Below are 15,390 nucleotides of genomic sequence, written 5' to 3' on the forward strand. Positions count from 1 at the left end.
AGAGGGCTGAGTATGATGCCTATTTGCACCAGCCAGAGTAGAAAACCTCGTAATTCAGGGGACACTGGGTAATGTTAAGAAGGGTCTTGCCTCAGTAGTAAGGAAAAATTAATCCTGGACTAAACATGCTCTGGGTCCTGCCTAACACAGGTTTAAAAAGCAAGATCCAAAAAGATCAAACTAATTCCAAGTAATTTAACTGTAACCCCAAACAAAGCTCAAGAATATTTATAGGAACATAAAAATATCTAGCACACAACAAGGTAAAATTCTCAATGTCTGGCATCCAATCAAAGATCAGTAGCCATAGAAAGAGGCAGAAAATTAAAACATACAGTGAGAAAAATCAATAAATCAAATTAATTCAGGATCTAGAAATTACTGTTCTTTTTTATTTGTTTGTTTGTTCTTATTGGCTTTTCTAGGTTGTATACCCAGTCTGGGATATATGAGGCCAAGAGAAAACTCAGGGAACTCACTGGTGTATTGTTCCTGGATCCTACCACCCTTGGCTGATCTACCTTCTTTTCTCTACCTTTCAGTCTTATGCGTGTGTGTTTTTAAAAATGTTCATAGTGTCCAAGGTTTTTAGCTGAACTTAGTGGGAAGAATATGGAAAAGTATGCTTGCTCCATCTTTCTAAAGTGTGGTTCTGAGACATATTTCTACTGTAAAAACAAACCTTACTTGCTAGGTCGATTGGATATTCATATGAAAAGCTGTGAACTTCGACTTCAACCTCATAATAAAATAAAACCAATTCCAGATGGATCATATGTATAAATATGAAAGGTAAAGCAAAAAAAACTTCTAGAAGAAAGAGTATCTTTATGTACTTGGGGTATGCAAGGATTTCTTAAACAGGACACCAAAATCACTAACCATGAATGAAAAGATTGATGGATTAAATGTCATTAAAATAAAGAATTCTCATTTATTACAGATACCATTAAGGGGGTGGAAAGGCAAGCCACTTACGGATGAAGACATTGATAATATGTATATTTGAAAAAGGATTTGTATCTAGGATATATAATGAATGCCTACAAATATGTGTGTGTGTGTGTGTATACATATATACACACACACTATATATATATATATATATTTTTTTTTTTTTAAGGATAACCCAATTAAAAATTGGGTAAAAAACTTGAATAGTCACTTCAGGAAAGATAACCACACAGCCAATAAGCATATGAAAAGGTGCTCAAAATCATTAGTTATCAAGGAAATGCAGATTAAAGTCATAATATGATACCATTCCACCTCTACCACATGGCTTATAAAAAGTTATAAAAACATTTATTTATGACTGAGCTTGTGGAGTAGCCAGAACTTTCATAAACTAATGGCGAGAGGGTATATTGGTACAACCACCTGAGGAAACTGTTTATACCTTATGACCTCAGCAGTTTCATCTCTACGGAAGTACATGTCTGCACATGTAAGAATGTTCATAACAGTATTTTTTTTTTTTTACATTTAGTTTTTTTTTAATTTGTTTTAATTAGTTTCAAGTATACAGTACATTGGTTAGACATCTATATAGTTTGTAAAACAGTCCCCCCTCAATTGCTCCCTCCCTCCCCTGACCCTCCACCTAGCCAACGTATTCATTCTAATTGCATTCCCTATGCCATGCTCCCCATCCTTGTGTGCATCCATCAGCTACTAATTTGTACTTCTTTAACCCTTCACCCCATTCTCCGAGCCCCCCAAACTCCCCTCCTCTCTGTCCATCACCAAATTGTCCACTATATTTCTGAGTCTCATAACAGTATTTTTGTAATAGGTAAAAACTGTAAACAAATTTATTCTTTAACAGTAGAATGGATTAATTGTAAAATATTCATATGAATAATATATAGACGTGCAAAAGAATGAACTGCTCTAAGAGACAACATTGATAAACTGAATAGACATAAAGCCAAGTAAAAGATGCTAGGCACAAAAGAGTATATCCTGTATGATTCCTTAATAAAGCTCAAAAACAGATAAAACTATAATCTGTAGTGATAGAAGTTAAAGATTGGTCACTTCTAGGGGTGGTGCCTGGGAGGAAGCATGAAGGATGCTTAATCAACTGGGTGGTGGTGGTGTATATTCACTTATTTAAATTCATCAAGCTCAAGACAAGATTTGTATACTTTGCTATGTGTATATGTTATGCTTTAATAAAAAGTTAAAACAGTAGAAAAAAATCTGTTCTGATATTATGACCTGTAAGGTTAGTAATAATTACCCATTTTCATTTATATATACTTTGAGGTCAAAGCACTTTTCACATTTATTAGTACTATGGTTATAAATATAAAAGTACTTTGTAAAAATAAGACAATTTAATTTTAGAACAATTTTCTAGAGAAGTTTCTCTAGTTTCTCTAGACCACATACATCATGGCACAAAGATTGCGTAAGCAACCTGTTGTCAAATGAAAACTGAAAATTATCAGAATAAGAGTGGCTTTGTTGATGAGTAAAGTGACATCTAATTAATATATCAAAACCAAGCTATTCTTTTTTTGCAAGAAGCAGGGTATTAAACTTTTGTATAATAAATATTATTTGTGTTAGAGAATGGCCAGGAGATGATTTGGAGGACTGCCATATGCTATCAGTGGGTGACTTCCATTGACAGTCACTGGTTTTTGCTAATAAGAGATAATTCTAGATAATCTCTGTCAGGCTCAAAATAACAAGAACTGTGCTAATTTGTTTCATGATTTTAGGTATTATTCAGGTCTACATGTATCATATCTAAGTGTCAGATATCCAAAATTATCTATTGCCATGTAAAATGGCAGTTGTCATTTTAGTTAGGAAAGATAAACAACATTCATTTTCCCTTTTTGATATGTAAATATAATTATCTTCTTTTCAAGTTTAAAAAATTTTTAAAAATGTAAAAATTTTTTAAATCTGCAGATTTAAAGCAATTGGTTCATCTCTTTCTTTTTTTTCCCCCCTCAACTGTTCAGGGAAAAAAATACTTCAAGAGGTAATAAACTAGTATAGGCTAGTACATTTGAGGCTGAATTTCATGCTTTAAAGTAATGGCTCTTAGCCAGAATTATCTATGGAGCTTTATAAAAATACACATTTTGTGATCCTATTTATTGTAAACCCTTATTCACTAGGTTTGTGATGGAATCCCAGACATTTTCATTAAGGAAAAATATATATATATTTCCATGGGCAGTTCTGATAATCCTCATTGATTATCACTGTCTTAAAATTAAAGAGCAGAAGTAATGAACTTCGTCATTTGTTTATTGGTATTAATGATAGCAAAAATACATATTTTGAACTCTGTAAACAATCAGTTTATACCTAAAAATAAGAGATTTGCACATTTCTTCTGTTTATTGTTGATAATCCCTGTGTAGAGTAGAAAAGACAAAGTGAGCCTTGTTGATTTCTTCAGTATTGAAAGAGGAAAAAATGTCCATGTTACATTAATAGCAAAGAAGAAATTTGACAGGAAATAACTTTAAAAATCATTGAAAATGAAGACCTTAAAACATGGAAAGTAATTTTTGTTTATTGTGAAAATGGTGGTTTAGGTGATGATGATAGTACAAGTTAGAAGATAGGACATGGGGAAATAGGGTATCTGGGATAGAAAATACTGTAGAAAAACTATACTTTTAGTTGCAGTGGTTTGACATTTTGGTAATAACAAGGAAAACAAAATGGATTTTTGTTTGTTTTGTTTTCCCTCACTAAGATTACGGATATAAAAAACAAGTATTAATGTTTTAGAATTGTTTGGGTAGAATCACTCAAGGTAGGTGATTTGCTCATTCATATATTTATTCATAAAGCACACTATCGAAGTGCCCGTTATGTGCCAACCAATAATAATATAGTAAGTAAATTAGAGGGAATTCCTAACTTCAGTGTTCTTTCTAATTTTGTAAACAGGAATGCTGGGGAAAGAGCAGATCTTTTAGCCAGCTAGTGTCCTGCTCAGGACCCAGCTTTAACCAGTCTTGACTATGCTAAGCAAGTCATAACCTAATTGGAATATAATTTCTTCTCTGTAAAAATAGTTATGCTGAATACTTTCACCACTTCTGTCTCTAAAATTTTGTGCTTTTTATGTGAATTTTAGATTAATCTCGTAAAACTACATTCATTCCATTCACCCTATTTTTGCCTTGCCCTTTTAATATTTATTGTTGTTGTTATTATTTTTTTGCATGTAACATCTTGATCTTGGTGCTGATTCCATTGGTTATTTTGTACTTAACTTGCAGTCTACTTCACTGGACTGTAAGCTATTTGAAAACAGAGACACAGGTTACTTTAGTGTCTGCACCTATGTGCACAAAATGAATTAGTGGTGACAAAGTTAAGTTTTTCTTCTTTTAGAAAATAAACTCCTAAGCTACCTTGAAGTTAGGAACTCCATCTAATTTATTTGCTATGTTGTGCCTGGCATGTAAGGGACACTTCAAAAATATGCTTAATGAATGAGCAAATCATCATTTATTAACTGTCCTTTCAAGATCAAAAACAAAATAATATGTATAAAATAATAATTTCCACTTATTTTCATTGTTAAGAGTATTACATTTATAAGTACATGGTTATTTTAGTTTAAAAAGGAACAGCTATTAAGTCTGTGGTTATATAATACAGGTAACTGTTAAGCAACAGAACAGAGCTCTATTCAGTATTGGTTTTGTAAACATTCAGCTAAATTATAAGTGTGTGTATTCATTATATTAAGTGTGTACTATAAAGGTTTAAAATACATGCATGTTGAGATTTTTCTACTGCTTATGTTCCAGAAATGAACTTATTTTAGTGATACTATGATTAAATGTGAGTTTAGTAAGGGTAGAAAATTGGAGCCTCATCTCTTTAGCAAGCATGCAGTCAGTCACCATAATTTAAGTCTATTAAATTGAAGATCCATGGCACAGATTTTTGTTTGTTGTGTTAACCGATATATCCCCAAGATCTAGGATAGTGCTTGGCATACATCAGGCAGTCAGAATATATATGTTGAGTGAATGAGTACATAATAAATGAATGAGGATATTTATGGAACAGTGCTTCATTCCAGGTACAGTGTTGTCACCTTACTACCGATACATTATTTATTACTTTTATTAACAGTGTTTCTGAATAATACAAAATTATAAATTTTCCTGAAACTTAATTCACAACTTAGAATTATTACCCAGTAGCTTTCTTTAGTATTTGATAACCTCGTCAGTAAACATTAGTAGAATACTGCTAAACTTTATTTATTCAAAGAAGACATGCCATAGTTTCTGTCTTTGAAGAGTTTTCAACTAATTGAAGAGATAGAAAGGACATAAAGATGACTCACAGCAATATGAAGGTGTCAAAGTTATAGTACAGAAGTAAAGCAATCTGTGTGCCCAGCATCATCAATTGCTAGACCTCCCTCTATCAGTTTACTAAACATCTTTAAATTTATATCCTGTTTGCCATTCTTACTGCACTACCAAAGTATTTGGTTTTGTTTGATTGATTTTAGACAAAAATGATAGCAAAAGTGAGAGGGTAAGAGGACAATGTAGATTATTTTTTGATGACCAGATATACAAATATGAAGACATGAAATAATCTTTTTTCCTCTTGATATATGCATTTCTTTGGAAATTGTGATTTTAAAAGTAAAACTACTAGTTACAGAGCTAAACTTTGGACTATGTAGTGATTAACTATTAAATTTTTAGTAAAACATGCATGTGTGCCTCTACTTTTGGAACAGTCTCGAACTTTATAAAACAGTTGTGAGTACAGTGCAAAGAACTTTTTCTCCTGAATTATTTTAGAGAAAGTTGCTGACATTATGCCCCATCACCCCTAAAATCTTTAGTGTGTATTTCTAGCAAACAAGGATATTCTCCAACAAAATCACAATGTAACCATCAAAATTTAAAAAATAACATCAATACATTTTTCCACCTAATCTTCAGACTCCATTCAGGTTTCTCCAGTTATCCCAATAATGTCCTGTATATCATAAGGATCAGGTTTAGAATTACCTATCCATTTAGTTATCATGTGTTCTTCAACTCGAAATAGCTCCTTGTTCTTTCCTGGACTTTCATGATTCTGATACTTTTGAAGATTAGAAGTCAGTTATTTTGTGGAATATTTTTAAATTTAGAATTGTATACTTTCTCATGATTACATTCAAATTATGCATCTTTGGCAAGAATATCACATAAATAATGATGTATTCTTACTGCATCCTCAGGTGGCATAGGATTTTGATTTGTGTCATTACTGATAATACGCTGATCACTTGATTAAGGTGGCATCTGTCAGACTTCTTCACTTCAAAGTTACCCTATTTATTCTTTGTAATAAGTATTTTGTGGTGCTGTACTTTGAAACTATATAAATTTCTCATTCCTCATACTTCATACCCTCTTCACTTCTCATCCCTCTTGGACTCTGTCTGAACTCTACAGTTCTCAAATTCTAATGTAAAAGTATTCTTATTAAGATCTTTGAAAATTATAAATAAGTCATAAATATTTTCCTCAATAGTTTATGTCATAGATATAACTTTGAAAATCTTATTCCTTCTAGGACAGACTCAAGTAATTTCTATAGAAAATATCTAAAATAAATTAAGAGTGTAGATCATCAGAATGGATAGTTCAATAGTATACTCCATTCTGTATTTTATAAATGTTAAGAAGTTATTTAGAAAATAATTTTGAACTTTTTAAGTAAGAAGTAATACCTACTAGAAAAAAATATATGATGTGCTATATTAAAATGATTGCGAAGCTCATTAGTTTTATTCCCTAAACTGATATAATTTATGCTTCTGTATATTATTTTAAAATTGCCATAGAACACTAAATTGTTTTAGGAAAACAATAAAATATAGCCAGGAAGAAGTGATATGATTAATATGTGATAGCAGACTAGTAAATTGACTTAGAAAAATTTATTAAAACAGAGCATCACCTACCAGTTATTCTTGGACTTCATAATCTTTTAGAAACCAAATATCCAATAAACCTGCAGCCAGTACATTTTTCCAGTGGAGATGCCAAGTATGATGACTGTCAAGCCTGAAGTGTTTTTAACAGAATGAATGCTGTCTCTCTTCAATGCAGAACTATGTTGGCACAGTGGAGGTGCCAGACATTTTGTTTTAGAATGTCTGATGTGAAACCATAGCTTGGGATTTACCAGCTTATTGAGATAGTTAATAGAGACATGCAAGAATAAGGCAATTAGTTCCCAAACCATTGGCAAGGACTTTTTGAAAGTTTTAAAATTCTTTCGGGTACTAAAATAGCTTTGTATTTAAAGTAGAAAGAAAGAGAGAGAGAGAGAGAGAGAGGAGAAGGAAAAAGTTAAATCCCATTTTTTTAAACAAAATTCAAACATTAATAAATGAATTTTTCAATATTACAGTGTTTGCATCTGATATCAGGGAGCATTCATTATTAGAATAACTAATATCTGTGCTAAGCATTAATTCACTTTTTGTTAAAGCTTTTAAGCATTCCCAACACAAAGTATCATCCTTTTTACCACAGATATTTCTATTTAGCGGCATGCTTGACAATTGAACAGAAACATCTTATTTACAGAGCCTCCCCCTTTTTATTATTCATCTCTGCATGGAGTTAAGTCTATAGTTTTAGTTGTATACAACTTTTATTTATTTTGGTACCTGAAAGTAAATGAGATAGTCTTCAGAGAAGTCATAAAGTAGGTGGGCTCTCTGACAATTTCGGTCTTTACTTTCTGACCCTAAAGCAATTGAACTTTGGAATACTAGCTATCAAGTCAACAATGGTGAGGTGGGGATAAAAATTGCAAAAAAGAAAAATAATTTACAGAGTTCTTTTTAACATTTTATTTAAATCTTATGGTAACTCTGAGGCTACACACAATCCATGCATAACCTTAATTTTTATGTATTTATTGATTTGATTAAGATTATATATTTTAGTAAAAAGAACATCCATGAACCCACTATTCAGCCTAATTTATTTCTGCTGCTCCTCTGCTATCTTGTTGTCTTCTCAACAAAGGAAACCACTGTCCCAAACTTTATATTTGTCATTCTCTTCTTTTGTTTTATCACATGTGTTTTTCATTTTTTGGTATTACACAAGCCTCAAATTCTTTATTGGTAAAACCTATCTTACAGGATTGTTTTGAAATTAAGTCAGAATATGTATATAATGAGCTTTGCACAGTGCCTGCCCCTCCCCAAATGCTCAGTAAATGGTAGCTGCAATTGTATTATTAATGTTATTTTGCTGAGAGAGAACAAGAAAAGCATACTTTTCTTAGCTGTTTTCTTTGTTTTATCTCCCTGGACTCTTCCGAGGGAAAATGAAGGAATATGGGGGTTTCAGGTCCTCTTTTCATCGTTTCCTGGAACTGAGCAACGTGCAGAATGAAGCAGTAGAGAATGGGATTTGGGCAGTCAGCAGTTAGGGAACACAGTTCCCAAATGAGAAAAAACTGCACTATCAGGTTACCAATTTTTCCCTTCTCTTTCACTGCCTTGTGCCCGCTGGATAGTATTTCTTTCAACTTTGAGTTTGGTGCAGTATAGTGAAACCTCCCTCATAGCCAGTGTTGAAGAATAAAGGACCAAGTTGACCCAGAAATAATCAGTGACAAAAATGGATCAATTAGAGTTTGCTGAATGATCAAGCAGACAAGCCAGCCAGTCAGCCCATTTTTACACTGTTCGCCTGCCCACCCAACATTGGGAAGCAGTAGTTCACTTTTAATATCTGAAAATGATTTCGTTCCTCCATTTCTTTCTTTCCCATAATTGTTCTAGGCTCTGCACTGTTGCATCAATGTTAGACAAATTCTTGCTCTGCTGAGTTTGTTCCCCTTTTTTGCCTAATTTCTTTTTTCATACCCTTATGATAGTAATTTATGTTAATAGAGTTATTTATTATAGTGCACTTGCTCTAATTCTACTACATAGATAGTTAAGCATAGTGGGATTTTGGTCAGCTAACATTCCTAATGAACTATTAAGTAAGTTGATTAAACATTATTATTGCACAAATTATTAGCAACATTAGAGGAAAAATATGTGACAACAGTCACCCAACCCTGGTAGATCAATGATAGAATTCCGTAGAAAATAAAAGTGAAATCATTTCTAAATTTTAAAAAGAGTGACTACATTTAAGTACATCGCACAAGAACAATTTTTAAGAGCTGTTACATTAATCTTTATTAAATTTCACTTCATTCCTTTGGACAGATATTCTAGGCTTTCATCATCTGTGATGGTTATGACATACAATATATTCCTCTTAAGCCTGTGTCATTCACAAATTCTATATCGTTGTTCAAGTTGTTTATATAGTAACCACCTCCCTCCAGGTTGAACCGCACATTTTGGGTGCTGTTACTTAGAGTTGTCTATTAAATCTACATTTCTTCATCTTATTCATAAGAACTTTGAAAGATTTTCATCAGACATTTTACTGAATTTACAATAACTATGCTTATAGCATTTTCCCGATCCTCTATTAGAAGAGCTTTAAAAACCAAATTAGATTAGTTTACAGCTTGGCCTTCTTCATAATTTCACTTTAACAGATAGAAGCTATGTGAAGAGATAGTTTTGTCCAAGAAGTTTATTAGGAACATTGAGTGACCTAGCTGGTTCTAGGCATTGCTCACTTGTACTTGTTTCTCTTTTTCTCTTTTTTTAAAAACAGCTTTATTGATGTATAATTTACATATCATAAAATTCACCCATTTAAAGTGTGTAAATTTAGTGGTTCTTGGTATATTTACAGAGGTGCATAACCATAATCTAATTTTAGAACATTTTACCACCCTAAAAAGAAACCTTGTAATCATTCTCTTCTTTAAAAAGAAAATCTAGAAGTGATTTTACTTTTGTTTTTTAAGGAAGTCTTTCCTTGGGAAACTACCTTTCCATTAAGATTTTCCATTCTCATTTTTCATATTCTATGTTTATAAACCTAGAATTTCACCCCTCCCTTATCTATCTAACTGGTTTAAAAGATAACACACACACAAAACAGACATGACAGCTTAACATGAGGTAGCTAGCCCTTTTTTAGGACTACTTGTCATTTTCATAGATTTAAAATACCTATGATCTTGTTCAGGAGGTTTTTCATTGGCTAATGGAAACTATGAAAGTGTTTAATTTGTATTGAATTTAAGATTAAATGACAGTAGTATTAACAGCATAATACATGTTCCTTTAATCTTTTTGTCTTATGAGAAGCAGATTTAAAGAGTAAAGACAGTATATGTGGTCAAGTTATATAGTTACAGCTTAGAGCTAATATCTTTGAGATAATGGGGTTAAAGAAGGGTTTAAATGAGGACTTAAAGTCTTAGGTTGTTTAAAGTATCAGAGCCAACCCAGTTCTGTCTGAAATCAGAGCCTGTGATGGTAATCACTGTATTAACTGCTGCTTCCTTTGGATAAGTATGATAAAACTGACTTCTTCAATTTCCAAACACTTGAGTCAGTTAATCAGAAAATAACTTTGATAAAGAAATGAATCTATGCTTTCTACACGTTCCACTTGACCTTTCATGTTACTTCCATTTGTTTTAGAGGGCAGGCTGTGGGGAGGGTTGCAATATAATAAGTTCTGTATTTAGTTACTTTTCAATGTATTTTTATTAACATTGCTTTTATACCTCTAATGTAAACTCAACTTTATACCCTTCTTGGGGAAAGGTAGAGTGTTTCAGTCCAAAGGGTTTGCTTTAATTTTATTTATTTAATAACCAGAGAAGTAGAGAAATAATCCCAACCAGTGAAACACTGTTAGTAATAGGGCTATTACCAGGATAAGTTTTTTCCCTTGACATAAATGAGTTTTGGTATATCCTTTTAAGCCAATTTTTATTTTCAAATTTCCTTTTTGTTTGGACAAAAAAAAGAGGACTCAAGTATGTTTCTTTTTTTTATGTATAAGAATTCTTGTTTTCAACATGGATTGAGAAAGATAAGCATATTAAAATCAATATTCGATGACATGACATTTGTTTTAATTCTGTCCTCATATTATTTGAAAGTTGGAATTAATTTACTTAAGGCTTTTAACAACATTTTAACAAGCTGAAAACTTTTCAGTCAGGGCATTTTATATCCAGACAGATGTCTAATTTGCCAAATGCTTTGAAGATAAAAAATTCAAGTGTTAGGTAATAAAGTTTTTCAAATGAAACCTTTAAGTTGATTCTTTACTGTGAAAAAAGAGCATTTAGTAGTACAGCTTCTAATTTTAGCTTTCCTTCAGAACATTCTTCCTTATCCCTACCCACATCAAAGTTAGAATACATAGTTTAATGATTAACTGGGAGGATCACAGTATTTATGAATTCAGTAATCAGTCAACTAAAAATATTATTTGTTATTAAGGATAAAATGTCTTATATGGCTACCTGTGGTTTTTTAATTAACTCATGCAAATAATTAATAATCTTTGATTGCTGGAATGTTAGGTTTCTTGGAATACTAGGCAAGTCCCTTAAACTCTGTGCCTTGGTTCTTTGAAAGTGGGCATATGTTTCTATTTGGCCTTTTGAAGTTCCTTCCAACATTGATTCTCCTACCTTTAAAGGATATGTTGAGAATTATTTCTATCTAAAAACCATATAATAATAACTATAACAGAATTTTTAAACAGTAGTTATAAATTTAATTTTATGGATAGAGTATTATGAAATATATTAAAAAGATACAGTATTCTTTAATTTGGGATACAAAAGTAATCATAATCTAATATAGGCAATAATGCTTTCTGATTTAAGAGTATCCTGTACTTGTACCTAGTTTCTAGAGTTGAAGGTTTCTCAGAGTAAGAAGTATTTTCTTGAGCCTTGACTTTTTTTAAGCTTCTTTAGGAGAGAAAAATACATTATGATAGCAAATTAAAATATTTGCTACAAGATGCTAGGTAAAAGAGCATGCATGACTAGAAGAATGGTCTAATTGGAGAAGGCAATTTAAAGCTAATAGACACTAGTATATGCTATCTCAATATGTGAAAGATAGTAAGTTACACTCATTATTACAAAGAGAGATCTTGGAACACCTTAGGTTATTTGACATTCTCTATTCTGTCTCGTTTAATCCAGTTTAAAATTTAATAACTTTCTAGAGACTGTCTTAAGCATAAGGGATAAAGCCAAGAAAACCAGGGGCAGAACTAATGGAAAATTTATTCTTCTGTTTAATAATATTATATAATAAAAGAAAAATATTTGCTAATAATTTTTTACAACTTTAATTATATGGAGCATGTGTGTGTGTGTGAATAATATAGTTCTCGCAAGTGAAAAGACATATTTGTACTGATATATTTGGTTATTGACTTATACTCTTTTCAAATTTTTTTATCTTTTCCTCCCACAGAATCTGTCTATGATCTTCTCCCAAAGGAGTTACAGTTACCTCCATCTAGAGAAACATCTGTAGCATCAATGAGTCAGACAAGTGGTGGTGAGGCAGGCTCGCCTCCTCCAGCCGTAGTTGCTGCTGGTATGCATTTCATTTTACTTTATTAAAGAAAACTAGAATATTATCTGGCCAACATGAACAGTGCTGGCAAAGATCATATCAAAAAGAGTGTGATTTGAGGCTTGTTTTAGGTTTTAAAATATATACTTTTAAAATTTAAAAAATTCGATGTAATTTTATCGATATAATTATTATTTCTTAAAATTTCACATTGGCACACTTATTAATGCCATCTCCTAGAATGGACCTTGTCATCAACTATGGGAATGAGTTTAAAGCTCTTTTGTTGACTGCACATAAAGATGTTAAATACCAAGCTATGGGTAGAAAATTATATTTGTTAAATTACATTTAACAATTATTATTTTTATATTTGCTTTAAAAAAATATTTTACTTTGTATAATCTGAAAAAGGACTCAAGCATTCAAGTCTCTTTTCTGTTTATAGCATAACCTTTTCTCTACATTTTAAAATGTGACTTTATACTTAATTTTACATTCAGTTGAAAGTAATGGAAGATTTGAATGTAATATTTATATAAAGACTTTTATATCAATGAAAAAGTATGGAAACTAACATTTGAAATTTATCAAGTTTATTTTTACTCAGCTCTCAAATCATACACTTTATAAATGTATAATTATAATTATATAAAACTGGCTGAAATTTTGATTGAATTAGAATAAAAGATTGACAGACGCGGTGACAGAAAAAAGTCTTGATTCACGATAAATTAATAAGAATGCTTTAAAAAATATTAGATTACCCAACTGTACTCTTCTTTTAGTCGGATTTATAGACTGCTAAGTGTATTTGTTTTTAAAAAAAGGAAAAAAAATTATATATATACTCTGCAGTTTTATCTGTTTTAATAATTAGAGGTTTCTTGTCTAATCTGATACCTCTCATCTTTTTAAATGCTACTTAAAGTTCATTGGAGCATTGTTTTTACTAAATTCTTTTTGTTTCAAAAAGAACAGTGAAGTGGAAGGTTGTGATTTAAATGAGGATATTGGTACTATAGTAGAACCTCGGATATTTTTCTTGTATATGTTAATCTATGTACCATTACCTTATGTACCAATCTTGCCTCTGAGCTGTACAGCACAATTTTACTGCCTTCCTAATTGAGGGCAGGAAAACTTTAAACATGGCAAAGAACCTTATCAGCCCTGCTCACTGTTCATGTGGATTGCCAGACAGTTTCTAACCAATTCTGTGGATTTAAGTGTGAACTTTCTAGTAACGAAATTGGCAAGATGATCTGGTTTCATTCTACATCTACTGGGTTGGTAAAATATCCCTGAATATTTTTTCTGGAATTTAAAGCTTTAGGCTAGTTTAAAATTTGTATCAGATAATAAAATGTATTTTTAAAAATTTTTTAATGAAATATTTCACTTTAAATCCACAGGTAGAAATTGACTAACCAATTTCTTTTGTATCTTTTGAGATTGTTTTTTCAAGACATGTTGAATCTATATAGAACTAAAAGTCTGTTTCTTCTGTGCTTTTTAACCTCTGTTGACAGTAAATTCAGTTTCTTTTACAAGCTGAAAAAATGTTAGCTAGGTTTGGGAAAAAACAACACTTCCTTTTAAATAATACCAAACTGAATTTCAGAAATTTTTATATATAAATATTGAAAGTTTTTAATTTAGGTCACTAATGGAATGTTGATTCTCTCTTTCTCCCTTTCTCCCTCCCTCTATATATTTGAGAAAATCCTTTCCAGATAAATTAGATCGAAAGCTGTCAGTTGAAACTCATGAAAATAAAAGAATTAACCCAGGAAATATTCTGAAATATTATGTTTGTATTAGATCGAGAAATTATTGACTTTGGAATGATGGTGAGAAAAGTAAGGAGATACCCTTGACTGTTTTCTTATATTCACACATAAAAAGTTTCTGTGATCTAAAACCAAGTCATTTGAATTTTTTTTAACATAAATTTGCTTTTAGTAAGCAACATAGTCTTATTCTAGGATTCTAATGTCTTATTGGTAGTCTTTTTATATAATATTATAGGTGAGAGTTTAAATTACATAATAATTATTATAGGGAGATCAGTTAGTATATATCATCAGAGTTACTTTTTTACTTGACATATTAATATCCTTAGTGACATAACTGTCAAAAGAAAGAGATTTAGAGTAAATTACCAGTTATCAGTGTTTTCTGGCCAAAAGACTAGATGTCTAGGGAAAGGCATGTTAGTTTAGGCTTCTGTGAGTTTTTTTTTAATTTATAGCATTTGCTGTTTAAGTGTGAAATGCATAAAAATGATGACTCTTGATGTAGTTAATTCTTCAGAGTTTTGAAGGAGCCGGATTGGCTGCTATCAGGTATGAGGGCCTGGTGGGAACAGACTTCTAGTTCTGCCATAAAGGTTTGTGTTTCACAAGTTCTAAATCAATTTAAATTTTAAAATTTAGAGGCTGGGCATGTAGGTGTTCATGTACATTCTTTATTATTTAATTATTAAAATGTGTTTCTCAGATTCACCAATCTAGATATTTTACCTTTACTTATTATTGAGAGAATGAATAAACATGATGCTGCTAATCCACATTCCAGAATATTGAGCAAAAGAGTGTCTCTCAAATATTTTTCTGCCTCTACACTACTTACACTTTTATATACTCCCATCAGTGACATCTTTTTATCCAGTAAATCCCAGGGTTGAGGATGAGAGAAAGATGATTTACTTCTATACAGTTCCTCCCCATTCTGTAGGGTCAAATGTCAAAATCTGGGAGGTATAGTTGAGAATCACCAGTCTGAATTTTGTACTCCTCCCCATTTTTTAAAGACCTCTGTTTTTGTCCTACCGGAAAAGTAGTTAAGAGTTTGAAATTCAGTATGTGAGT

The 15,390-nt window shown here is 31.5% G+C and overlaps 1 protein-coding gene across 8 annotated transcripts in view; it reads left to right on the forward strand.

Annotated features, from left to right (window-relative positions):
* The window catches only part of NFAT5 (nuclear factor of activated T cells 5), a 107,425-nt gene that overhangs the window by 36,780 nt on the left and 55,255 nt on the right, over positions 1 to 15,390 (forward strand). For 7 of the 8 annotated variants that reach the window (XM_039851848.1, XM_039851845.1, XM_039851844.1 and 4 more), the window contains one exon: positions 12,413 to 12,538. Coding sequence is in view for 4 of the 8 variants with exons in the window: in XM_039851845.1 (XP_039707779.1) it covers positions 12,413 to 12,538 (126 nt within the window). In the remaining 4 variants the exon portion in view is untranslated. Of the gene's footprint in view, positions 1 to 12,412; positions 12,539 to 15,390 lie in introns of those variants that run through there. The other variant, XM_039851852.1, reaches the window with a different exon arrangement.

This window comes from Pteropus medius, unplaced genomic scaffold (genome assembly GCF_902729225.1).
Source record: "Pteropus medius unplaced genomic scaffold, Ma_sr-lr_union100, whole genome shotgun sequence".
Lineage (NCBI taxonomy): Eukaryota > Metazoa > Chordata > Mammalia > Chiroptera > Pteropodidae > Pteropus > Pteropus medius.